Below are 27,620 nucleotides of genomic sequence, written 5' to 3'. Positions count from 1 at the left end.
GGGCCCTTAAGACGCCGCTTGGGGTGGGAAAATTCAAAACCGAAATGAGTTAATCAACTCATAGGTATGAAAAAGGTTCCCAAAACTTAAGTGGTTTGGAAGGGGCGGCGGGAGATGGCAGTTGCTGCCCTCGAGTTCATTGCAGGTGCTCGACAATCCTGACAATTCCCGGGAAATCACGTGAATTTACGAATCATCGACAATCTTAGTTTGTACATCCATTTTCAGACGGACCGAGAATCAACGGGAATTCACGAGATTCTGTAATCTCTACAATATCGTAAGTTTATCTCACCCGAGTAAATTACCAGGAATGCACAGGAATTTACGAGAATTTACGAAATTTTGGGTGGCCCATTTCGGAGGGGAGTACTGCCGAGCAAAGGGGTCTGACTGGCATTCGATCTGGTATCTCTACCATGAAAGCCAGCTGCAAGGAGAGACTTTGAGGGCCCAGAAGACAGATACCAGGTCAACTGAGCTGTGCAAGATGTTCAGAAGTGCGACAAAGAAAGACGCTGAACCCAATAACTTTTTAAACTTAAGTTTACATAGTAAATCTAGACATTTTGAAATGTAGCTTATTCAAAATCGACCTTGATGTGACGAGGATGTTTTTCACGGGACAATAACTATAATATTAACATTACTTCTATTAAAAAACAAAAACAAAACAAAAAAGAAAAAAAAGAAAACAAGACACAATAAGGAAATATGAAACGGGAACTACTTGCTTGGCAAATGACATGGGACTTCGAGAATGCTTTTACACGGGAAAATGTCATCAAATGGATTTCTTAAATAACAATATTAGTAATAATTCTAATAAAATTACTTCTATTTCTTCTATGAAAATACTCCTTTGCAACAGCTAATAATGCTATATCATCTAGGAACAGCGTAGTCTACATGTATAATAAATTTCTGTTCACACCCTGAAGCATGCTCGAGGATCCAGCGTTTTTTTACTTGGCCACGAAAATGTGACCTTTGGGAACGCTCGCATAGTACGCTGGATCTTCGAATGCAGTGAAACTGTAGTTGAGGTGTTTCACGTAGTTCGGTCGATCAACTTAGCGCAACAGACGAGATATATACGTAACCGTAACTGATATGTGATCGGATGACGCTGGACTATGAAGACTTTCAGTAACATTCTTATCTAAAGACTAGCATGTTCTTTTTCTACAGTTTCCGCATCTGTATCTATAGTTGCACCTATAATATACCCAGAAGAGTAGCGGAGCTTGCGTTTTCGCTCAGATATCGAGCCTCTGTCCATTTTACCAAAGCGTTCTTCTAGTCGCTGCTTTGAGCGATTCGTCCTTTTTCGGGATGGGTCAATCGGAAACCTCTCGTCTTCGTGGGGCCCTTGGCTAGAGCTATTGGTCCTTCTTCGGGACGGATCCAGCGGGGATCTCTCGTCTTCGTGGGGCTCTTGGCTCTGCGATTTTATAAAGCAAACTTGGTATTTTTTCGCAGCTGAATACAGCTCATTTTCAAATTACGCTGCACTGCTTAATACAAAAAAGGTTCAAATCATGGCCCTGTGCAGGGACTAAGGCTAGGAACTGGCATTGGCACAGGGACTCGATTTTCAGTCAGAAGAAAAAAAATGGACAATTATAATGGTGGTCAGCCATTAAAACATGAACCATGACAAAAATTCTTCAATCAGGGGATATTTCAAATAGGCAGGTCCTATTTATGGTCCCTCAGGCAGCCGCAATGACTACTTATGCATGACAACGAAACACACCATAGATCAAAATTGTTGTTCTTTTGTGAGGGAGGAAAACTGGAAAAATAGAAGCTTCGCAGTTAAGACGAGAAGCAGCAAAATCAACGTCGTAACTGGGAATCGAACGAGGACCCCAGTGTTAAAAGCCAAAGGCACTACATAGGCACGCTTTTCTAACTGAACCGTCCGGGTACCCAAGCAAAGTGCATTACCTCATCTTCCTTTGGCGACACAGGTTTGAATTCCCGTCGTTGCGGGCGTTCAGCGGTCATCTCATGGTGTTGGTGTAGTAGTGGTGCGCGTTCGGGAATCTGTTGCAACTTTGCATTTCCCGAGAACATATCGATACTACGAGGCATGCTGACCGAACGCGCACTGCTTGTGCTCCGATGATCCCCGTAGACTGATCGATCAGGCTCTTCGGCTCCGTCAGGTCTCCAATCGCGAGCCTCGGAGTTTGTCTTGCGTACCGGGAAGGTTTGCAGCTGGATTACCTCGCTGTTTGGGTAGCTTGGAGTGTACGGCAGGGGCTGATTTTCTATTTTTCTGCAATGATTTTTGGCCACCAATAGTCAATATCAACAGGGGTACAGGGAAACCTTGATGTTGACCGGGGTGTCCACCACAATAGATGGGGGAAGAGGGGGAGGAGATGACATACGTTACTCTGGGAAAATTATATACCTTTTAAGTAATATACCCATTTTGAACAGGGGCTCAACAAAATGTGTGAGGGATTTGGGTGGGCGAAAGACACTTGTTGCCCTGGTTACATTTTTACAGTGGTGACCGGAGTTTCCAGCACAAGTGATGAGGGTAGGGGAGGGTTGCCCTGGCTTCATTACCTACCTTCTGAGTGAGTTATCTATGGTGACCGGGGTGTCCATTACGGGGGAAGGGTAATCGTCAGGCTCATCCATGGCTTGTTGTGACGCTATGCGCGACAGCCTTTTCGAGGACCCCTTAAGGTCTGTGTTGGACTCTGACTTGGCTGATGGGCGTGTAACAGTGTAATTCTTGCCATCTGGAGCATTGGCACCACCGTAGTACTATTAGATAAGATAGATAATCGATAACATAAAAATAAATATTGGACAAAACATAAGGATATTGGAGAGAGAGCATCCAGATCCCAAATATCTAGATAAAAAAAAGAATTTCGTTTTAACCAGCTTATTTTTATGCATGGAAACCTAGAAACACAATTCAAACTGTGAAGTATACGCTTTGGTGAGAGAATTTCTAAAAGCATTCCTGCAATGCGATTTTAATCATTTTATGCTCTTGCGTTATTAGGTTTTCGCTTGTATGTGTTTTTAGCTTATTCTTGTTGGTTATGAGCCAACAGTTTAACCGTGCTAGATGGCTATTGTATCATGCCAAGTCGCACATATCTCCTTTTACGAAAAAAAAAACGATTACCAGTAAAATAGACGTTTTGTTTTTGGCGTTACTGTCGAATCCGTTCTATCGCGAGGCCGCATTTTCAAAACATCGATTTGTTTTTGTCTTTTGGGATTTTCTGTTCCGCCAGTCAAATTATTAAGCCAATCAGATTCTTGCCATTTCTCGCCTAGTGCAGTTGCCTGGCTTTCTCTCGCGGCACTGTCTGTTTTTCGTCCCGAGGACAGCCAGGGAAGTGCAAAAAAGCGTGACTCTGATTGGCTCAAAATGGTTTTACTGACGGAACAGAAAACAAAACCAAATCGTGTTTTGAAAACGCGGGTCGCAATACAACGGATTTGACAGTAAAACCAAGGAGAACAACTCTAGAGGCCGAAGGACAATTAATATCCACAGCTAAGCTAGCCCACGTACTTACTTAATTCTTAGGCCTCTTCATCCCTGATGTAAAGGCCAATTAGCCAACGCAGCTATAGCCAATGGACAGACAAGCGTTCCACAAGTAAAGTGGCAGGGAAAGCCACAATAAGTCTTTGCTATCCCTCCCATTTAACCGAGTCTCTTGGCCCTTTACATACCTGAACTGTGTCTGTGGTACTGTAATAATTCCTTTTCTGCTTGTGTTCTTTCTTTTGAATCTTTTTGATGGAATACAGATAAGAGAAGTTCTTGATCTGAAATTTAAAGAAAGCACATAGCTGGAGGATTATGAACTGATGTTATCGATTAACCCATTGACTCCTGGCTATTTTTGAGCTGAATTTACAAAAAACAGACTGAAAACAGATACCTCCCCCCCTATTCTGAGTTTTATACAGCCCGTCAAAGTCAAACACAGCTGCACCTAGTCAGCTGTATCCTAGCTTCCCAACAGTGCTTTGCGGTCCCCACTTTTAATCCTTCGTCGTTGTGCTGAAGCGAGCACAAGTTGATGGTTGCTTGTATTTTTCATCGAAAATACAGCGATGAGCATATTAGGAGAGTGTATCAGGACATCATGAAGTCTATTGGGGCATAATCGAGTGCTTTGCTTATGGATATTTGCAAGCAAAGGTGGATTCATGACGATTTTTTCTTGTTTGGCTTTGCCTGGATGAAAAATTAATTTCTAATGAATCACCACAGCTCTCCTAAATGCTGTCTTTTCTGAAACCAAATTGATTCCAAAATTGTTTACACTGCTATTCTGGGTCTGTATGACCTGGAATTGATTTGTTTGGCTTCGGGGTGAAAAGACTTCTAAAAAACCATCTGACTTTGGGGAGAGGAGTGTTGACTGGCCCTCCCCTCGTGAATTTTCCCCTGTATCTCCCAGAATGCTTTGCAATACGTAAAGACATCTTCGTGGACATTGTGTTTTGAGGCCATGGAAATGTACCTGGAGGATCAGAATAAAGGTATCTATTTGTGTCTTGAGCTGTGTTTGCTGATCTCTCTCCCTTGTGTGGTATTTTGAGCGTTTTATTGAGAGGGGTGATTCTGCTTTTCTCTCCTTGTTCGATTTGAGATTTGTCAAAGAACCTGTGCTATTATTTGGCTTAAGAGTAGATGCCAACACCTTGGTTGGATGCATATCTGCAAGACCATTTATCCCTTAGACTGATGCCTGAGTATCTTCATCTTGTTGTGTTTATTTTGCATTTATGAATTTTTTGGGTTGTGGGTACTTCCCAAAGCCGGTACAGGCCGGTTGAGGGGTCAATGTGTTAAAAAATTCTGGTAATTCATTCGTAATTGTTATTGAATTCATCTTTTGAAATTTCTTATATCTTCCTGTTTCAATCCCAGCAGTACTTAAAGTATTATATGCTTTGTAGAATTTCTTACCTCTCGATCAAGAAGACCAAACAAAAGAACAAGAATTCCCTAAGAAAGAAAAACAGTATCATTTATGTGATTAATCTGCATATAAGTTATTATTATCATTATATTTTTTATAGCTACCGTAAAAGCTTTATTAAGCCCAAAATGACGTTCATGTATTTCTTTCCAATAGGGGCGCCTTTTTTCCTATCATTCTGGAATGGGAGGAATGGTTGGTAGAGAATGTTCAGAATACATTCGAGCCATTCTGCTACAGGTAAAAGAATGGGTGGAATGGCCTTCATTCCATTCCGGAATGGGAACGCGGGAAAAACAAACGCGCGCTTTTTCTAGTCTAATCATTCTCATTCCGGATCTCATCCTCCTCCAATTCCTCTAGAGCCAATGTTTTCAATCACCCCCCCCCCCCCCCCCTCTCTCTTCAAATTTCGCATTTGTACCTAACATACTAGTGTGGTTTGATCCAGAATGTAATGTTTAAGTTTCATTAGCTCATATCACATACGGCGACTTTATCGTTAAGGTATATCATTAACAACATGACGCAATGAGCACAATGTTGAGGTTTCACTGACTCACAACATAGCACGTGACTTTAATTTTAAAATTTCATTCGCTGAAAATATGGCACGAGAATTTAACGTTTAGGGCTCATTATTTCGAGTTCATTGTCAGTCCCCTCACCTGTAGAGCACATGAGCCCGCAAACACGTATTCCCATATGACGTTGTCTTGGAAATGCTTGACGTAGATTGCCGCTGCTACCCATGTGCCCGGGATCATCACAATTAGTAGAACCATGAATACCAATAAGACACTGGGGACAACAATATATACGGTGAATATCAACAAAATACTACAGAGGAAAGTAAACACAAAGTAGGAACTGTGAAGGATGACATACCTGACTCTATTTTTGTCTGACGAGTCAACGATTCGTTCCTTGGCCACGGCAATCATAATAACTAACACGAGCAAGACCTGTACAGCAGGAAACGAAGCACGTCGTTAAACTATTGTTGGAGACGCCTAAATAATAGGGTGTAGGGCATACCATGTATACCACAAAAAGCTAAAACTCTAAAAGAAGAAGTGTAAAGGCTCTAGTAGACAGCGCGATTTGGTCGTATGCGACTCGCCGCAATACCTCTACAACTCGACTCGTAAATCGGCCTACGACTCGGCTACGAAATTCGTAGGATGTTATTCAGGGCTAAGACATGTGATAGGCAGGTCGCATACGACTAAATCGTGTTATCTAAATCAGCCTTCAGGATCGAAAAAGAAAAAAGGAAGCATGCTTGTGTGAAGGTTAGTGAAAACGGGTTTACTTACCAGAAGATTCGTGTTAGAAAGGGTTTACTTACCAGAAGATTCGTGTTAGAAAGGGTTTACTTACCAGAAGATTCGTGTTAGAAAGGGTTAACTTACCAGAAGATTCGTGTTAGAAAGGGTTTACTTACCAGAAGATTCGTGTTAGAAAGGGTTTACTTAACAGAAAATTCGTGTTAGAAAGGGTAAACTTACCAGAAGATTCGTGTTAGAAAGGGTTTACTTACCAGAAGATTCGTGTTAGAAAGGGTTAACTTACCAGAAGATTCGTGTTAGAAAGGGTTTACTTACCAGAAGATTCGTGTTAGAAAGGGTTTACTTAACAGAAAATTCGTGTTAGAAAGGGTAAACTTACCAGAAGATTCGTGTTAGAAAGGGTTTACTTACCAGAAGATTCGTGTTAGAAAGGGTTTACTTACCAAAAGATTCGTGTTAGAAAGGGTTTACTTACCAGAAGATTCGTGTTAGAAAGGGTTTACTTACCAGAAGATTCGTGTTAGAAAGGGTTCACTTACCAGAAGATTCGTGTTAGAAAGGGTTTACTTACCAGAAGATTCGTGTTAGAAAGGGTTTACTTACCAGAAGATTCGTGTTAGAAAGGGTTTACTTACCAGAAGATTCGTGTTAGAAAGGGTTTACTTACCAGAAGATTCGTGTTAGAAAGGGTTTACTTACCAGAAGATTCGTGTTAGAAAGGGTTTACTTACCAGAAGATTCGTGTTAGAAAGGGTTTACTTACCAGAAGATTCGTGTTAGAAAGGGTTTACTTACCAGAAGATTCGTGTTAGAAAGGGTTTACTTACCAGAAGATTCGTGTTAAAAAGGGTTTACTTACCAGAAGATTCGTGTTAGAAAGGGTTTACTTACCAGAAGATTCGTGTTAGAAAGGGTTTACTTAACAGAAGATTCGTGTTAGAAAGGGTTTACTTACCAGAAGATTCGTGTTAGAAAGGGTTTACTTACCAGAAGATTCGTGTTAAAAAGGGTTTACTTACCAGAAGATTCGTGTTAGAAAGGGTTTACTTACCAGAAGATTCGTGTTAGAAAGGGTTTACTTAACAGAAGATTCGTGTTAGAAAGGGTAAACTTACCAGAAGATTCGTGTTAGAAAGGGTTTACTTACCAGAAGATTTGTGTTAGAAAGGGTTTACTTACCAGAAGATTCGTGTTAAAAAGGGTTTACTTACCAGAAGATTCGTGTTAGAAAGGGTTTACTTACCAGAAGATTCGTGTTAGAAAGGGTTTACTTACCAGAAGATTCGTGTTAGAAAGGGTTTACTTACCAGAAGATTCGTGTTAGAAAGGGTTTACTTACCAAAAGATTTGTGTTAGAAAGGGTTTACTTACCAGAAGATTCGTGTTAGAAAGGGTTTACTTACCAGAAGATTCGTGTTAGAAAGGGTTCACTTACCAGAAGATTCGTGTTAGAAAGGGTTTACTTACCAGAAGATTCGTGTTAGAAAGGGTTTACTTACCAGAAGATTCGTGTTAGAAAGGGTTTACTTACCAGAAGATTCGTGTTAGAAAGGGTTTACTTACCAGAAGATTCGTGTTAGAAAGGGTTTACTTACCAGAAGATTCGTGTTAGAAAGGGTTTACTTACCAGAAGATTCGTGTTAGAAAGGGTTTACTTACCAGAAGATTCGTGTTAGAAAGGGTTTACTTACCAGAAGATTCGTGTTAAAAAGGGTTTACTTACCAGAAGATTCGTGTTAGAAAGGGTTTACTTACCAGAAGATTCGTGTTAGAAAGGGTTTACTTAACAGAAGATTCGTGTTAGAAAGGGTTTACTTACCAGAAGATTCGTGTTAGAAAGGGTTTACTTACCAGAAGATTCGTGTTAAAAAGGGTTTACTTACCAGAAGATTCGTGTTAGAAAGGGTTTACTTACCAGAAGATTCGTGTTAGAAAGGGTTTACTTAACAGAAGATTCGTGTTAGAAAGGGTAAACTTACCAGAAGATTCGTGTTAGAAAGGGTTTACTTACCAGAAGATTTGTGTTAGAAAGGGTTTACTTACCAGAAGATTCGTGTTAAAAAGGGTTTACTTACCAGAAGATTCGTGTTAGAAAGGGTTTACTTACCAGAAGATTCGTGTTAGAAAGGGTTTACTTACCAGAAGATTCGTGTTAGAAAGGGTTTACTTACCAGAAGATTCGTGTTAGAAAGGGTTTACTTACCAGAAGATTTGTGTTAGAAAGGGTTTACTTACCAGAAGATTCGTGTTAGAAAGGGTTTACTTACCAGAAGATTCGTGTTAGAAAGGGTTTACTTACCAGAAGATTTGTGTTAGAAAGGGTTTACTTACCAGAAGATTCGTGTTAGAAAGGGTTTACTTACCAGAAGATTCGTGTTAAAAAGGGTTTACTTACCAGAAGATTCGTGTTAGAAAGGGTTTACTTACCAGAAGATTCGTGTTAGAAAGGGTTAACTTACCAGAAGATTCGTGTTAAAAAGGGTTTACTTACCAGAAGATTCGTGTTAGAAAGGGTTTACTTACCAGAAGATTCGTGTTAAAAAGGGTTTACTTACCAGACAGAAAGCTGCTGCCGGTCCAGCATGCGCCCACATGAGCACGTCGGAGTAGTCCAACCAACACCTGTACAGAAATTACACCAAACAAAATAACTATAATTCTACTTTTTCGAGCACTAGCGTATGCAACTAAAACTTACCACTCGGCGTTACCGTATCCTTTTAACTGAAAGACTCCAAGAGAAATACCAACAACCAGAAACGGAACCCCTGTGGTAAAAGAACACTTATTCAGATACTGAGTATTGCAAATTGTTGCAAAACAAGGTCATAAAAGTGTATACAATATTTCACAAACTCCTGTGATCGCATTCAATGTGTCAAAAGCTCATAATTATTAGGAACCAAACACAAGACAATGGATTCTCGGTGTGTGGCCTTTAAATCCGGGGACGGGGGCTACTCTCAAGAAAAGTAGACATGGTGATTGTCCTATCTTTTAGGGTATAACATTTCGACCAACTGCTATCCCTTAGGGGATGTTCAAGGATTTTTCCGATTCTGCTATCTCTTAGGGTATAACATTCGACCAACTGCTATTCCTTAGGGCATGTTTAACGGTTTTTTTTTCCGATTCTGCTATCCCTTATGGGTTGAAAATTTCTTTGACCACACCCAAAGTGCTATCCTTTAGGGCTAAAATTGATTTTGCCGACGATCACCCCCGTCTGTCCCCCCCCAGGGGGCTCTATGTAAACCTTGCAGTGTATTCTATTCATTCGATGCTCTTACCCCATCCAATAAGGTAGAACCACTTGCGTCTAGCAGGGTTCCGATTCTTGCCGGACCCTAAAACCATGTACAACTGAAAGCCCTCGACGACCATCCAGCAAATAACGGCAATGAAGAAGTACTGCAACAGAGCCGCCACTACAGTACACGCGATCTACAACAACGAATTGCAATAAAGAATTATTATCACGAGTATTAGCATATCCCAGAGACATGCAGAAGGTAATATTTGATTATTATTACACAGTCTACATTACCTTAATTTTAGTGAGCTTAAGAGCACCGAGAAACAACGCTATTCCCGCTGCTATGGCGAAGGAGAGATTGATGTGAATAATAGAGCGTTCTGCCTTTCGTTTGCTGGAAAAGTGGGAAATAGGCGGCCATCAATCATTCAATAAGCAACCAATGAATTAATAAATCTCATAACCACCCATGGGTTTCACAGTGCTGGTTCCGAGAAACGATTTTGTACAGGGAAATGCATTGGCCGCGTAGTGTTTTAGGTAGAGGACGAAACAATGCATCACGATGAAAGGGGGCTGAACAACAAAGAATGTGTGGAAAAGTCTGCCATCTAGGGGAAGTTAAAGCCTACCAGCCAACCTCCCTTATATGCGCGGCTGCCTATGAAACGCCGATAAATTGACGGGTCGAGTAGCTTACCAGTGGATGTACAAATGGCGTAGTATCAGAATAAGAACCGCAAACAGAAGGATCCCACAGCCGATATAAACAACCAACGAGAACACGAACTCCTATAGAGGACAGTAATTAGACATTAGTCTTCGTGCTACAGATTGTATCAATGGTTTCTTGGGACAAAAGGTAATACTATTTTCTGCACATTTCCTGCAGTGGTTATACTTTTTTTTGCGCAGCTCCTTAGTGGTCTCTTGACAAAAAATACTACTTTGTTCTCTTCTTTTGCGTGATTACCTTATCGTAGACAGCAATAGCTGAGAAACTCGTCATGTGATCACATTCACACACGGTGGCGTTGGAGGAGCTGGACAAGAGGCGACATCCCTCTGACGACCAACTGCCGCCGAGAGACTTATCTCTGTAGACGTGTACAATCAGTGAAATGGCTAGGCTTGGATCTTAATAGACATCCACGACATGCCCATATAGGGGACATAGAAAAATGGAGATATAACTGCTTATTCAGAGAGGATAGGACGCAAGTGGAGAAGGAAGAAACCGTTCCGTCTCCTCCTTCCAGCCTTCTTCTCCGCTTGCGTCTCGATCACACGCGAAGTCGGCATCTAACGCCTACTCCGTTTTCGCTTACTTGCCTGGTGCAAATAGCCATAAGAAGTCTATATCAGCTTATTTTCTTAACTAAATCTGGCGAAAGAAAGAGGGCATGGACGAACGAGTACATGAACGAAGGAGTACATGAATGAACGAGTGTATGGACGAACGAGTTCATGGACGAACGATTACATGAATAAACGAATACATGGACGAACGATTAAATGAATAAACGAGTATATGGATGAACGAGTTCATGAACGAACGAATACATGAATGGACGAGTACATGAACGAAGAATGCTTGGACGAACGGGTAAAGGAACGGATATAACGTACTTAGTGAAATCCCAAAAGACGCATCGGACGGCGAACTTCTTTTCGGATCTCTGAAAACGAAGCCAAATCAGATACAAGCAGGGAGCGGCAAATCACAATTCATGTGTCAAAACCAGTACCTTTTGACCTACACTAAGCCTTATTCTGATAGGTGTAGCCAGTTTCCCTTGGTGGAGATTAGGCATGGGTCGAAGTGTGCTGGATACAACTTTGCCATCAACGTCAAACCTAAGAAACCAAACATAGACAGGGGCGTATAGTGAAGCATACGAACTTCCAATGCCGCTCACATAAGTCTAGAGAAAAAAGGATGTGAAGTATGGAATTAATTACCTTTTCGCCCTATCTGCTCTTTTAGGAAGAAATTCTCCCAAGTTTGAATAGATCACATTAATAAGGTGAACGGCTTGCATCCCTACAAAGAAAATGAATGGCTTTAATGATTACAAATGCACTGGTGATGTATTTTAAATACATGCTTTAAATTAATCTTTGTAATTAGTCAAGTCACCTGATTTATAATCTTGGAAGACTTCTCCCGGGATTTCGATCATTTCTGCTCCAATCTCTTCTCTCTGATGATCATTGGGAGGGAAAGTGTGGCCATCATACAGAGTCTTGGCTCGACGTGACTCAACCTTGACCACTACAAAACAAACAGTTGTAGCATAAGCTCAGGATCAGTCTTGGACAGCAAAAATTGTTCTCTTACCAATTTCATCAGTGACAATTTCCACGGTGTTGTTTTCCTCGCCAGCAGGAACATCAGTAGCGACTACACTCGCGTACCTATCAAGGAGTTGCATCACCTCTGTTACTCCAGAGCTTCTCTACAATAGATCATTTAAGATCATTAGCAACCAACATCACGACATATATCCTCCAAAACGGACGGGGGAGAACGCTTGAAAAGTAGTCCTCCTGGAGAATACTATAGTCGTTTTCTGTAGAGGTAGATAGTGCTTGAGAGTAGCTAGGCTCTTCGCAGCAGGAGGTCTTTCCATTGCTTACTTGCAACAAATAGAAGTCCTCTTGCAGCTTAAGGAAAAAATTGCCACAACATGAAAGTCTTTTTATAGCGAGTGAAACTGTCACCTAGTCGTCTAGCAAAATGTTGTTCTGCAGAATAAGGCTAATTCTCTATAGAAAGAAACTGTACTCTAGCAATATCATTAGAAAGCCACTTTACAAAGAAATGTATTCCTTCATAGAGATCTTTTCTTTTTTGATGACTGAAGCTCTCCCATTATAGACAGATGTTTTTGAAAGAATAAACTTGTTTCCTTACTAAAAGATGCACCACTTGGAACAGAACCTACCCTTTTCAATGCAGAAAGCTGTTCCGTTTTAGAGAGGCTATCTATTGACTCATAGAAAACTCGAACTCGTAGTCTATAGAGATAAAAAACGCTTCCTTCCTTGAAGTACTGTCCCCTAACATAGAGAGGGATTCTGGCGTCTGATTAAAACGTGTGATCTTACCTGCTGCACTTCTTCCCACTTGTCTTTGTTTTCTTTTTTCAGAAGATTACTGAAGACATCTACAGCGGTCTGGCACATTATTGGAAAATATTCGGTTATTAAAGGCGAGATGGACAGAAACACAGGGTCTTGGTCATTGTTTTTCAACCGCAAATCTTACCGGAAAGACTTTATTTCTTAGAACTTGTTTTTCAATGTAAATTGTCAAGAGCGACAGTGTCTTGTGTTTTATCGACGACCAAATGCGCATATGTTTGAATACAATGCCACACTGTACCTCAAATTCAGCTCTGATCTGCGCTCTAGGCTTTTCCTGCCCCTCCACGAGGGCTTTCAATGCGTAAATGGACAACACGAGGTCACCAGCAGTCATCTGCGAAGCCTCGGAGGAGGTTGTGTTGCGCATGCTCTCAAGAACGCCTATCGCTGTCTCATTTTTTGCTTCAAAACCTTTAACCTAATAACACAGTATTTCAATCAATATATGAGTTAATTGACCCACGGGCGCTAGGATGGTCCCACTATCTAAACTTTCTGTTTATGAAGATTTGAAATTTTGAATTTCAATCAGAATCGTTTTGTGTGCATCAAGTGAACTATTGAGCTAACTGAGCCAGTTTCTCCAAAGGTCGAAGGATAAATTAGGATCATTTTAAAGGTGAGAAAAGTGTAAATTGGCTCGGTTTTAGCGGATATCAATAGCTCGTTGTTTCTTTATTCCCAGAAAGTTTATAAAATGTACCTTTGTAAGTAGGCTGTCCATATTTGGCGAAAAGATCCACTCTTGTCCTTGTGAATCCTTGATCAATCTTTTTTTCTCAACTGAAATAAATCAGAAACGCACACTTCTTATTAAGGCATCTGCAATATTCAGCTCTCTGTAGCTTCTTTGATCCACAAACTTCGCAATCAGGGAAGACATAGCAAATTTCGGTATGCGGGATCCATGTGGTGATCACGTCAAGGGGGACTGGGTTGGAGGAGTACTACAAGCATATATATTCCGCCTAAATTTCTTCTTCATCCCAAATAACTCACAATCTTTGAATATTAATCTCTGAATAAAACATACCGCGACAATTGCTGTAACCATCTCCTTCATAACCTTCTTTGCAGCGACACGCGTATGAGCCCACGGTGTTTTGGCACGCAGCATCCTTGTGACATGCGCTCTCTTGCTTTCCTTCACGGAGAACCCCATCAGAACATTCGTCAACATCTGCGAACAAGAAATTCTAGGTATCAAAATGAGAATGTTTTACTTCTTTAAATTTTTATAGCATTGGTTGAACCAGCTAAAATATATCAAAACAGAATAAAAAGCTAATCTTCCTCTGATTTCTGTTAGCGTTGTTGCTGTTGATATACCAATTTAAAGGCACTAAAATCTAGCTTTAATGTTAGGGTTAATGGAGTTCGTGTTTAGATCCAGCCTCAGCCTTCTTACAAAAGGCAAGTCTCACCTTTGCATTGTGCCTCAGTTTTGCCCCAGGACAAACTCCCAGAGCACTTGATCGTGGGCGGTTCAGCGGCGAATCCCCTCTCACACTCTAAGCTAACTGATGAGCCCAAATTGTACTCGTCTTTTCTCGGAGACCAATTTTTACCATGGAAAGGAAGTTTAGGCTGTTTGCAAATAGCTAGCAAAAAATACAAACACATTATTACCAAAGCTAATATATAAGGGAATATTAGAACCATAGCTGATTAATACACCTAATTAAAAAAAAGTTGTCAGTGCAAATAGCAAATGGCAGTTCTACCACGGAGGATGTTTATGGGTACTAAATGTTTTTAAGAATAAGGAGTCATAAATAAGCTCCAGCGATGCCTAAGCCATGCATCAATGAACGTTAATGGAATGAGATTTTGACAATGTTTCGGACTTTATTGAGTCCTTCTTCAGGGCGGTTACATAAAATCAGTTACATCACGCTTGATTTTTGTCCTTCATTTTATTAATTGACATTTACTCCAGGGACTATTGCATCTACTACGGATACAGAAACGTCGCTGTTTAGTCTTCTTTTTATTTATAATCACATGAACGTTAATGGATTAGCGTACGATTTATGCATATTTTGTTTCTGCATTTTGACAAAATATATCGAGATCCATGGTTCTTTTCGGTCTTAGAAGTGTCATTCACCATTTTTCGTTCGCCATCTGTACTGACAACGTACTTATACTTTATTGAATAAGGTGTATACAAAAATGGACCGACAATGTAAGGCCTCCAGGTGCGTTTTGCTTCTTTTGAAAACGAAAAAAATATTAAACATTAAAGCAAAAAGTATCAGAAATAGACTGCGTGGATAGACAAGGAGTGGTGAGTCCTTAATTACTTATGTACAGTCGCAACGATAGGTCCCCGTAGTGAGGCGTGGCTGTCGCAGACATTTATTACTTACGTGAACAGCTCTTCCCGTCGCCACGGTAACCATCAGCACACTCGCACCGATAGGCCCCGGGAGTGTTGATACATAAGGCGTGTTTGTGGCAGTCGTGGTACGTTTTCACGTCGTGGTCGTTAACACTGGACGGCGACACGCGGCACTCGTCAAGATCTTTGCACTTCGGCATGGATTCATTGAACTCGCCATCGTCTCCGCAAGTCAGGTTAGTAGTAGGTCCCTCGCTTGTCGAATAGCCAGGGTAACATTGGACTTGAACGACGCTGCCAACTCGAAAAAACTGCAGTTTGGGTTCGTGGGAACCGAAAGGTATGTTGTCGATTCTGCAAGCGGCTGTTAAAGGAAAAGCTCCCGTTTGAAAGATTTTATCGTTTGATAGGTAAAAGACCGTAGAAAGGTTCTTACCACGAAGTACCTATTAGGGATAATAGGAGTTACTTACTGAAGACTTTAATGATGACCTGAGCTGTGGCAGTTCCAACAGAGTTGTCGGCCTGGCAGACATACGTTCCCTGGTCTTCTTTGGTGATCTCCCGAATGTAAAGACTCCCGCTTGGCCGGACCTTAAAATGCTTGGGGAAAGTCTTGCTGCCCTTTCTGTACCACGTGATCGTTGGTCTGGGATCCCCGACTCCCTTACATTGGAGTGTAGGCGAACCTCCTTGGGGAACCTCTAGGTCTTTAGGGAGTACGTCGAAACTCGGTGGTACTGGATAAAAAAAGCGGAGTTTAAACAAAATAAATGACAACTGCCAACAAGACTGTATGATGTTCATTTCCTTACCAAAGATCTTCAGGAATGCTTCGCTGCTCTTGGTACCCACGGGGTTGTTGGCGGTGCATACATAAGCCGCCTCGTCAGACTTCTTTAAATTCTTTATCATTAGGGTCATATTGGCGAGCACAAGAAAGCGCTTCGGATCCAAGGTATCCACAGGCGTCAACACGGAACTTCCCACAGGGCGCATGTGCCAAGTGATTACAGTGCGGAGATTGGCACTAGCGACTGCGCAGTGCAGTTGAGTTGTGCGGTTCAGGGTGGCATTGGAGTTTCGGGGTGTCATGGTGAATTGTGGCGGCGCTAAAAGAATAATTGGAAAACGATTGCTCATTATTTTATAGCTGGAGGTGAACAATTTTTTTAAATAGAGGATACCTATCATTAACAATAAAGGCGGTTTCCTCTGTAATTTAAATTCCAAGAATCAAATCCTAATAAGACGTGCACGAGCAGGGAAACAACGCTTACATACAGATAATCGATCTTATTATAAGGCTGACACTAATCAGAGAAATCATGATGGAATCTTCGCTGACGAAGTAGTTCTACTCAAAGTTTAGAGCAGGCGTTCCTAATCCCTGTTTCCAGTCGTCTGACGTATGGAGCAATGTAGGTTTCTAGAAAGCAGGTTTATAACGCTACCCAGGGATGGATACCCCCTTTCTTATCCAACCAAATGTCAAGATAGCCGTATTTACCCCTAAGCTTGCGCTAACCTGTTTTCTAGGAACCGGCCCTAAGACCTCTACTTACCTCCAACCTTAATTTCGAAGCTGCCGATATCGAAAGCAGCTGAGTTAGCCGCAGTACAGTAGTACTGCCCTGTGTACGACATCCGTGCTCGTCTAACGTACAGCGAACCGTTTGAGAATTCCAGGAACTCAAGCCGAGATAACTGTCCCTGCTCGTTCGGCCATGGCCGTGACTTCGTCCAGAAGACCTTGGCCCGAGGGTCCGCAATCACCTTGCAGTCGATCCAAGCTGGCTTGTCCACAGCGAGATAGTGGATCTTTTCGATGCTGATTGATGGACGAAGAGGGGACAAACCTGAAAGGGATGTTTGAGACATGATGGATGTCATTGTCGACGCTGAGTGCTTATAAAACAGTGGATGAAAACTTTAGAAGGAACGTCGCGAGCGCCTAGCAAATGCTAGTGAAGCAACACGCGAATCAATGTGCGCATTAGCAACATATCGCGGGGCCCAGCAATTCTACGTGTTATATCTGACTATACCGACGTCGTTAAAGGTTGGTTATTATCAACGCAAGCGTAAGAAAATCAAGCAGGTTTCATGCGCTGATCTTGGGCTCGCGTCCCAGTAAGAAAAGCCTGGCGCGTTAATTGAACGAGATTACCTTCTTGAGATAGCTCGAACAAGGTCTGGTCTTTGCAAGAGGCAAGAACCATTTTCTTATTTCCTATCTCATCCATCTTGACGCATAGTCCTGTCTTAACATGTCTAATAGCTATGGCTCCCGAAGCCTGTGGTAACTTGCTAAAACTGTGGCATGGTCCGTCTCGCAAGGCGAGAAAATTGCTGTCGTCCGCGTAGATGCAGGCTCCGCTGCACGTGTGGTGAATGGCGCCGTCGTCTGCGAAGGAGAACATGGCGCCTCCGCCTGTGCAGTGCGGAGAGAGCACGACGAGGGTGGCGTCCGCCAAGGAGCAAGGGTCAGACGAGGTCAGGGGGGTCCAGCACCGCTTATCCGCTTGATTTCGAACTGCCATCGAATAAATATCTGCACAAAATAACACAAGTTAACCACATCGGCAAGATTTCACTCGAGTGTCTGGGTTTCTTGTTTGTCTTGTTGATCACAGTCAATAATATTTTCGATTTATAATACCGTCTTATCGTCACGTGTTCGCCTTGTCTCGACTCTTGCACGCGTGACTTTAATGTTGACGTGTGTCCCTACTGTCTCGATTCTTTGAACTCGCGACTTTCATGTCGTGTTCGTATTATCTTGATATGGTACTTACCGTTTTCACACCCGTACACTTCCAGTCGCAAGCAGATCGCGTTGTTCCATTCAACGGGTTCGATCCGGATGTACCTCCCCCGAAAACGCTGACTCAGCCAGTTCGTAGCCACGTTGAAGTTATCTCGGTTTCCGGTAAACGTCTGCAAAAACAATGATAATGTATTTTGAACGCACTCGGTAAGAGATACATTAATTTCGAAAACAATATATTTGTAGTATGTCTATTACCTAGTTGCATTCCATATATCCTGTTCCTATCTTTATCAATCGAAATAACATTAGCTCAGCTACGTTTACATTGTACGCCGTATTTTTTATTTGAAGCAGGAAAGTGCACTTCAATGTTTGGAGCTAGGACTAGAACTATACCGTTCACGTGTTAGTTTTTGGCTAAAATTAAATAGACCCCTCAGCTATTTTTAAGTTTACCGTATTCCTCATGTTCCTTAAACACACGCACCTTCATAATACCAAATTCCTCATGTCCCTTGAAAACGCGGCCATCATCACTGTACTGTACCATGTACTTAGTTATCCAGCTTGGCTGATCCCCAGCTCCCTGAGTGGCTATCCCGGAAACGGTCATTTTGCGACCGAGGTCTACCTGGAGGTACTGGTACTCGTTAATGATGCCGGAACACCACGCTCCGCCCATGCCTGGAGCCTTGATGTTGTTTAGACGGCCGTAGTGCGCTAAGTACTCTGGGCGGTGCGATGACCCCCTTATGTCCGAGTCTGGGATTGTGCGGTCGTCCATTCCGAAGGGCCGAAAACACGCTAAGGTAAAAGATAGTAATGAAAACTGGGCAGATTCACCATGTTTTGCATTCAAGCGCATGCACTATACATTTAATTCCTTACGTTTAACTCCTTACACGCGCTTACGTTTAATTTCTTGCACGCGCTTACGTTTAATTCCTTACACGCGCTTACGTTTAACTCCTTACACACCCTTTCGTTTAACTCCTTACACACCCTCACGTTTAACTCCTTACACACCCTTACGTTTAACTCCTTACACGCGCTTACGTTTAACTCCTTACACACCCTTACGTTTAACTCCTTACACACCCTTACGTTTATCTCCTTACACACCCTTACGTTTAACTCTTTACACTTGCTTACGTTTAACTCCTTACACACCCTTACGTTTAACTCCTTACACACCCTTACGTTTAACTCCTTACACACCCTTATGTTTAACTCCTTACACACCCTTACGTTTAACTCCTTACACACCCTTACGTTTAACTCCTTACACACCCTTACGTTTAACTCCTTACACACCCTTACGTTTAACTCTTTACACTTGCTTACGTTTAACTCCTTACACACCCTTACGTTTAACTCCTTACACACCCTTGCGTTTAACTCCTTACACACCCTTACGTTTAACTCCTTACACACCCTTATGTTTAACTCCTTACACACCCTTACGTTTAACTCCTTACACACCCTTACGTTTAACTCCTTACACACCCTTACGTTTAACTCCTTACACACCCTTACGTTTAACTCCTTACACACCCTTACGTTTAACTCCTTACACACCCTTACGTTTAACTCCTTACACACCCTTACGTTTAACTCCTTACACACCCTTACGTTTAACTCTTTACACTTGCTTACGTTTAACTCCTTCCTTGGTACATGTATCCATTTCTAGGTCAATAGTTCCCTGGGGACGGCACTCCCCACAGTACCCCCCGCATTCGGCGTAGACACTTCGCCGCTCCGCATCGATATCGAGAGTGTTTTTGATTTCACTTGGACTTCCAATATGTTGCCAGTGGACGGTATCCTGCAATACACGGAACACGAACGATTAAAACCTACCAAGTGTGTCAATAAATCCGAAGCAAATATTTTCACTCTTTTTATTGCATTTATCGCTCAGCGGCTCGAAATGGTAATAGTAAAATAATAATATTGGGTCAGTAATCAAAGAATACCGACGTTGGGTCAGAAATAGTAGAATACCAACATTGGGTCATAAATAGAAGAATACCGACATTGGACCAGTAATGGTAGAAGACCAAGATTGGGCCAGAAATGGTAGAAGACCAGCATTGGTCCAGTAATGGTAGAATACCAACATTGGTCCAGTAATGGTAGAAGACCAACACTGGACAAGTAATGGTAAAAAAAACAACACTGGTTCAGTAATGGTAAAAGACCAACATTGGTCCAGTAATGGTAGAGGACCATTATGGGCCAGCAATGGAAAAACACACCCCAAAAAAACTTATTGCCATGACCTTGGTTCAATACTGGAGGGAAATATGGTGTAACGGCAGATATTGGACAATAAACATTGATGCCATCTGTAAGGTGCGCTTGTGAAAGCATCTAGCTCACACGATCGCTTACTATTAAATCATTATTGTTTATTATTTCATTTACCTTTATTCTAAATCCCGTGCCTGTGAGATCGATCTGGAAGCGTCCTTTCCGACAGTTCTCAGCGGTGGAAGAATAACAGTCCCCTGCTACACCGTAATTCACACTATTGCCTATCTTCGTGGCAAACTGGAAATCATCTGCTTTGATGGAGACCGCGTTGGCCCCAAGTATGACGCGAACTTTGGTAAAGTTTGTCAACCCTGATTGATTGTACAAGTTACCTCCTGTAACAAAAAGGCCGCAACATATTTGATATAAGAGGTAATCAGATTTATTAAAACAAATATGCATTTACGTTTAAAAACATATATAGCACGCTGATCAGGGGCGGATCCATAACTGATTCAGTTGTTAAAGGTAGGTCAAGTAGATCTAAAAATACTTCAAGCTGAATTGAATTTGTCGCGTCAGCTAAGTCAAGCAGGCGATGGCACATGGACAGTACCTTCTCCGTATAGTTTCTTCAAACAAAGTGACTTTTTATTTATTTTTGCTCAAAAAGGGGGTGGATATCCACCCAATCCACCCCCCCTCCCTGTATCCGCCCCTGCTGAGAAGCGTAGAAAAGAAGCACGGGAAAGAAAGCAATTCTTGTGGCTGCTTGTGGTGGATTTGAGTAGGACGTTGTACCATCGTATGCTCTCTCTTAGAGAGCCTAAGTAACTGCACCTTTCCACCATTAAGTAGCTTGATACCTTCTTACTTGATTATCATTGATTTGAAGCATTAGTAAGTCAGACAATTAAAACGTTGAACATTTGCTTCAGTGACCGAATCCAAACGCTTTTTCCTTCCCAAATATCGCGAGATAAATACAAAAAACAAGTGAAAAACTGTTAACAAGGACACCATTAGGTCTACAAAAGCGGCTACACATGGTATCCCACCGCCTATATGGGCGTGGCTGTGTCCCCCAGTTGTCTTAAGGTCTCCCCAGGTTCCCCCTGGTATTTCGAGCCTATTCAATACAATAGATATTTGAAGCTTTCTTTCATGTCCACATTATGTGGATGTCCTTATCAATAGGTTCACATTGTAGTATAAAAATTCAACCAAAAAAATCCAGCCGTACCAGGTATCAATGAACACTCGGTCTTGTTCCACTCGGGTTGCATGTAATCGTGAATGTACGCGTAGTTTCGCTGCGAACCACTAAGTAGTGATATGAACTCCTGTGGAGAGTCGGTGTTCATTCCGTGGCAGTAGATCCGCGTATACCCCTCACACTTTGCCTTTAGGTACACTCCGTATTCGCCATCTCGTGTGGTTTTGCCTGAGGCTTTCAGCCCACCACATCCCCCTAACACAAAGGGAGTAAACAACATTAAATGGCTCAAAATGGAAGATTTAAGAAATAAAAAGAATACCAATTTCGATTACCCGGGAATGATGTTATTACATTTTTAATAAAATTACCGTAAATGCTTGATTGAGCACATTTCCCCTATGATAAATGTGTGAATGACCAAATGCGGGGATTTGGGATGCCATGTTATTTTCTTGATTGATAATTGACAACCCTGTAAGTGTACTCCTTCCATATCAACATACGAAGAAAGACGTCTTCCTTTGAAGGCATGAAGGTTCAATTGGCATCACTAAGTCAAGGCGATAACACACGTTTTCCAGGTTATTGGAAAAGGAATCAACCGATTTAAAACCTTTGTTTATCAAAAAAAATGTTCCTACACATCCCTACCTCAATAGTTACGCCTCTTTACTTTGTATTTAGTAATAACAGTAAGGATATACTTTAGGAAATAAACATGGTAAAGAAATTACAGATGAAATAAGACAGCCCCAATGCATATGATTTCCAAATTTTGAAGTAACCACATAGAAGGCCTTTCTTGCATTTTTCCATGTAAAAATATTTCACACTTTTTTTCTTACCACAGAATTCATGAAGTTTAAGGGACTGTAGTTTCCTGTTTGACAGGGAAGGGGGACTAAAACATGTTCCACTGAAGACGTTGATATGCTGAGAAATGTTGTACACCCCGTAGAGTCGGCAGTCGCATATAAGAGGATTACTGCTAAGAATACTGCGGACACCAAAAAAAAAAAACAGTTAGGAGACAGATGTTTAGTTACCCTCCTTCAATAAACAATACTGCTGGCCTTTTGGTATCAGCAAAACAATATTTTTTTTACTACTTACACTTCCTGCAATTCTGAATTATAGTTAAAGACATCATTTTGCAAGGTTTCCAAATTGTTTTGACCTAGGTTTCTGAAAACAACAATCAAATATTGGTTATAATGAATATAGTTGCATTGGATGGCATGGTGCCATGGTAGCATACGGTGGCATAGGGTCATGGTAGCATAGGGTGGCATAGGGTCATGGTAGCATAGGGTGGCATATGGTCATGGTAGCATAGGGTGGCATATGGTCATGGTAGCATAGGATGGCATACGGTGGCATAGGGTCATGGTAGCATAGGGTGGCATATGGTCATGGTAGCATAGGATGGCATACGGTGGCATAGGGTCATGGTAGCATAGGGTGGCATATGGTCATGGTAGCATAGGATGGCATACGGTGGCATAGGGTCATGGTAGCATAGGGTGGCATATGGTCATGGTAGCATAGGATGGCATAGGGTGGCATAGGGTCATGGTAGCATACGGTGGCATAGGGTCATGGTAGCATAGGGTGGCATATGGTCATGGTAGCATAGGATGGCATACGGTGGCATAGGGTCATGGTAGCATAGGGTGGCATATGGTCATGGTAGCATAGGATGGCATACGGTGGCATAGGGTCATGGTAGCATAGGGTGGCATATGGTCATGGTAGCATAGGATGGCATAGGGTGGCATAGGGTCATGGTAGCATACGGTGGCATAGGGTCATGGTAGCATTGGATGGCATGGTGTCATGGTAGCATTGGATGGCATGGTGCCATGGTAGCATACGGTGGCATAGGGTCATGGTAGCATAGGGTGGCATAGGGTCATGGTAGCATAGGGTGGCATAGGGGCATGGTAGCATAGGGTCATGGTAGCATAGGGTGACATAGGGTCATGGTAGCATAGGGTGGCATAGGGTCATGGTAGCATAGGGTGGCATAGGGTCATGGTAGCTTAGGGTGGCATAGGGGCATGGTAGCATAGGGTCATGGTAGCATAGGGTGGCATAGGGGCATGGTAGCATAGGGTCATGGTAGCATAGGGTGGCATAGGGGCATGGTAGCATAGGGTGGCATAGGGGCATGGTAGCATAGGGTCATGGTAGCATAGGGTGACATAGGGTCATGGTAGCATAGGGTGGCATAGGGTCATGGTAGCATAGGATGGCATAGACGCATGGTAGCATAGGGTGACATAGGGGCATGGTAGCATAGGATGGCATAGGGTGGCATAGGGTCATGGTAGCATAGGATGGCATAGGGTCATGGTAGCATAGGGTGGCATAGGGTCATGATAGCATAGGGTGGCATAGGGTCATGGTAGCATAGGAAAGCATAGGGTCATGGTAGCATAGGGTGACATAGGGGCATGGTAGCATAGGGTGACATAGGGTCATGGTAGCATAGGGTGGCATAGGGTCATGGTAGCATAGGAAAGCATAGGGTCATGGTAGCATAGGGTGGCATAGGGGCATGGTAGCATAGGGTGACATAGGGTCATGGTAGCATAGGGTGGCATAGGGTCATGGTAGCATAGGAAAGCATAGGGTGACATAGGGGCATGGTAGTATAGGGTGGCATAGGGTCATGGTAGCATAGGGTGGCATAGGGTGGCATAGGGTGACATAGGGTCATGGTAGCATAGGGTGACATAGGGGCATGGTAGCATAGGGTGGCATAGGGTCATGGTAGCATAGGGTGACATAGGGCCATGGTAGCATAGGGTGGCATAGGGTCATGGTAGCATAGGGTGGCATAGGGTCATGGTAGCATAGGGTGGCATAGGGTCATGGTAGCATAGGGTGGCATAGGGTCATGGTAGCATAGGGTGGCATAGGGTCATGGTAGCATAGGGTGGCATAGGGTCATGGTAGCATAGGGTGGCATAGGGTCATGGTAGCATAGGGTGGCATAGGGTCATGGTAGCATAGGGTGGCATAGGGGCATGGTAGCATAGGGTGGCATAGGGGCATGGTAGCATAGGGTGGCATAGGGTCATGGTAAAGTAGCATAGGACGGCATAGGGTCATGGTAGCATAGAGTGGCATAGGGTCATAGTAGCATAGGATGTCATAGGGGCATGGTAGCATATAATAGCATAGGACCTGGTATGAAAAAAAGAGTGAAATTTCTCAAGTATATTAAGGTCTAGGTAGTTTGCTCTTAACATCGAATATACCTTTTTGCCTTAAACTTTGTTAACATCGCCTTAGATTCATTCTTGTTGGCAAGATGATTTAAGTTGACGCCTTAACATTTCCGTAATGTTTGCTTGCTGGTGATGACGTCACATCAGAGATCACCTGACAAAATAGTTTTTTTGCCTTTCGGCCAGTGGGGAAAACAGCTTGGACAAAGGTGTTTACTAAATAAGTGTTGACTTTATGTGTGTCATATGATAGCATTTTAGCATCCAGAATTTTCTCTGCCGTTAACAAAATATTAAATATTTTGTTAAGTCACGTGACCTGCTGTGAATTAAAATGTTGATTTGTGACCGAAGGGCTAAACTTTTCTTGCTGTTTATGACATCAGTGTGCAAACGTGTTTCAAAGGAACATAAAAACATGCAATGTTTTCTTTTTCATAGCGTATCCATCAGCGAATAATTTTTTGAAATCTTGATTTGCAAGTCACGTGATTGGCTGGATGACATCATCACTCAAAATAAAATATTACCAAACACCTAACATTGTCGAGTTTGATGTTTTGACCAAAAATGGTGCATTTAAGGCAATGTTAACTCACTTTAAGGCAACTTTCAAAATTTCAACTGTTATAGCTTATGTTCCAGCCTTAATACACTTGAGATCACAAGAAATTCACAGGCTGTTCCTCTTCAGTGGTGTATATGGTTGTGGTCACAAAGTCTAAGAGAATTTAAAAACATGAATTTTTAATTTCTCACATTTTCTTGAGCCTTGGCAATCTTCTTAGTATATTTGTATCCAGACTTGTTATCCTATTATTACTGAGATTTCTAAAACAAGAGACAAGTTTAATAGAATATTTTCAAAGCAGTCAATAGAATAGGACAGGAGCAGAAGTGTGGATGGGACTGCCTTGTCATCTTTTGTAATGAGTCAATGGCGCCCCCAGGTGAGTAGTCCAGGGAGCCGGCACCCCCCTTCTAGTTGCCAAAAATACAATAAATGTAAGAGACATTATCTAAAATACAGGAGTAAAAAAGCCTTGAAAGGGGCCCCCTCTTGTTAAAAATTCTAGCTATGCCGCTGGCCCCAACTCCTATCACCCTATTACTGATTGTAAAAACAGAAACTCTGAGAAAATTGGAAAACAGGACTCATTATTTTTAGGAGAGGTTTTTAGAGGAATATTTTTGTTCATATTTTAATATCAACATATTTGTAAATAGGATGATAAAAAAGTTGGGAGTGGAAACTGCTGTACTATTAAAGCTAAAATACATCCTTTTTTTTTAGGTTCCAACACTTTTCCTTGACTGATCATTTATTCATACAAACCTCAAGAGAAAAATATTTCTCTTTGTTCGATATGGACTGCTGTGGATAAACTATTAACCGAAATGCAGTTTCTTATGAATTTTTAATCGTTCTTGTTGTTTATTCGAAGCGATCACTTTTATCTTATCACTTGACCCTTATATATATTTCATTATATTCGAGCGAACTAGATTCCGATTAGTAATTAATAGAGGGATTGTACTCTAGGCATCACAAAGTTTATCAAGTCAGATCATCCACTCGAAAACCAGAAACGGAAACAAAACAACAATCTATCTAAATATTTATGAAAATAGACGTCCATTTTAAAATCCCTAAAACGTGCGGACGAAAACCGCTAGTAAACACAATGTATTTTTACAGTGCTTTTGTGCTTTCCATCCCACGGGATTGAAGAATAAACGTGCACCTCACAACATGTGATGTTCGATTAGAAAACGATGAATCCTTGTGGCTTTAGAGTGGTTGATCTTAAAATGCTTTATAAAGAAATCGGGCTTAGTAAAGAACTACAATCTTTTTTAGTGAGATATTGCATGAAATGAATTGCATGACAAAAATTTGGTCTAGACGCTTAGATTGATTCAAGAAAGGTCTCAGCGAATACGAGGTCTAGCAAGTGTACGGAGGTTACAATTTACAAAAACATTAGAAACGCGTCTCGTGTTTAATAAAAAAAAATAAAAAATAAGTGGAATATACACCAAGTTTATGAAAATTTATGCTGCACAACATCACCAATCTAAGTCCCCCGAGATATGCTTAAATCTTAAACTGGCACGCTATAGGGTGCGAAAACAAAATGTCAAACATTCGGCACAAACAGATAAATAACTGGTTATGTAAAGGCCGCGATGATTGTTTAGATAGCAAGAGTAACGAGAGGTTAGGTAAATTTTCAGAATACTCACAACTCGGTAGTATCACTTGGAAGTGTTGCAGGCAGAGAAGTTAAGGTGAGACTTGAGCAGTCTACTATTTTCTCGTAGTCGACAGCTCCTACTTGTCCTCGAGATATACACGAACAACTACCGGCGCAACTATTTGCCGAGAAACACGGCAACGCGCTCAATAGCACAAGCAATAAAACTTGTTCCGACGCCATGATGGAATACTTTTCTCATGCAAATATACACACACTTGCTTTATGCCGATCGCCTTGAGATTTGTATGCGTCACGCACGGCGCTAAGTAGGCCAGGTTATTTAATTCTATTGGAATTCGCCACTTTTCTGGCGGGACGCAAAAGCCAAAGGACAGACTGTTATTATTCGTCTGACGCGCGTCCTTATTCCTATTAACTGTCAGTCATCAGACCAACGAGTAATTCGTTCCGGACGGTTTTTAATAACTCGTGATTGACATAACTTAGCCCCCAGTGTCAAACAAAATCCTTCATCGCAAAATTATTCAAAAAATTTGTTTTTCGCTGTAGCGATTGCGTGCTATGTTGTTGACTAACCCGTGAATTTATGTTTACTGATAAATAGTAGCACAGAAAACGATTTCGTATACAGTCTCAAGATATTATCATTGGTGCGTGACACCATGGCGTGACCGCCTTTTTATGAGCGCCTCCTCGATCCTCGACAGCTCATCCTCGACTTTAGAAAGAGAGATAGACGATTACATAAAATAATGGCCGAACTATTTTACATTAAGATTACCTTTCGCACTTAAAATATGTGCGGCACTGTAAGAAAAATGAAACAGCAAAGAATTACGTAAATTGACTGTAAACATATCGTGGACTGCTATTGTAGGGTTTCT

The 27,620-nt window shown here is 41.9% G+C and overlaps 1 protein-coding gene across 2 annotated transcripts; it reads right to left on the bottom strand.

Moving 5' to 3' along the window:
* Positions 1-514: 514 nt before the first annotated feature.
* Positions 515-27,164, bottom strand: LOC5504243. Of its 2 annotated transcripts, XM_032372522.2 has the most exons (37): positions 26,762-27,164; positions 25,274-25,345; positions 22,392-22,463; positions 22,124-22,275; positions 21,303-21,530; positions 20,231-20,454; positions 19,457-19,628; positions 18,288-18,604; positions 17,826-17,967; positions 17,198-17,581; positions 16,593-16,886; positions 15,843-16,139; positions 15,501-15,767; positions 15,056-15,391; positions 14,108-14,284; positions 13,717-13,863; positions 13,387-13,466; positions 12,922-13,101; positions 12,645-12,713; positions 11,875-11,992; positions 11,674-11,808; positions 11,496-11,577; positions 11,282-11,390; positions 11,163-11,212; positions 10,507-10,630; positions 10,234-10,325; positions 9,825-9,927; positions 9,568-9,721; positions 8,976-9,045; positions 8,833-8,899; positions 5,874-5,950; positions 5,654-5,786; positions 4,973-5,011; positions 3,724-3,819; positions 2,591-2,790; positions 1,954-2,287; positions 515-1,444 (listed from the first exon to the last, which is right to left on the bottom strand). In XM_032372522.2, exons 1-37 carry the CDS (start codon positions 26,953-26,955, stop codon positions 1,163-1,165), a joined length of 6,069 nt encoding a protein of 2,022 aa, XP_032228413.2. In that variant the 5' UTR covers positions 26,956-27,164; the 3' UTR covers positions 515-1,162. The 2 variants fall into 2 exon arrangements, with proteins under 2 accessions (XP_032228413.2, XP_048580125.1); XM_048724168.1 differs by lacking the exons at positions 25,274-25,345; positions 26,762-27,164 and adding an exon at positions 24,545-25,238.
* Between the last annotated feature and the right edge of the window lie 456 nt (positions 27,165-27,620).

The sequence above is a fragment of the Nematostella vectensis genome, chromosome 2 (genome assembly GCF_932526225.1).
Source record: "Nematostella vectensis chromosome 2, jaNemVect1.1, whole genome shotgun sequence".
Taxonomy (NCBI): Eukaryota; Metazoa; Cnidaria; class Anthozoa; order Actiniaria; family Edwardsiidae; genus Nematostella; species Nematostella vectensis.
The sequence above is the reverse complement of the archived record's forward strand: the minus strand, read 5'-3'. Positions and strand labels throughout refer to the sequence as shown.

What these genes read in the sequence shown, in the direction of transcription:
- LOC5504243 (XM_032372522.2), bottom strand. Translation starts at nt 26,955, where the DNA reads ATGGCGTCGGAACAAGTTTTATTGCTTGTGCTATTGAGCGCGTTGCCG. An exon ending in AGGAATTTGGTATTATGAAG is followed by an intron (nt 17,968 to 18,287) that starts GTGCGTGTGTTT and finishes TTGTTTTTGCAG; the next exon opens with ACGTTTACCGGAAACCGAGA. An exon ending in AGAGCAGATAGGGCGAAAAG is followed by an intron (nt 11,391 to 11,495) that starts GTAATTAATTCC and finishes TTGGTTTCTTAG; the next exon opens with GTTTGACGTTGATGGCAAAG.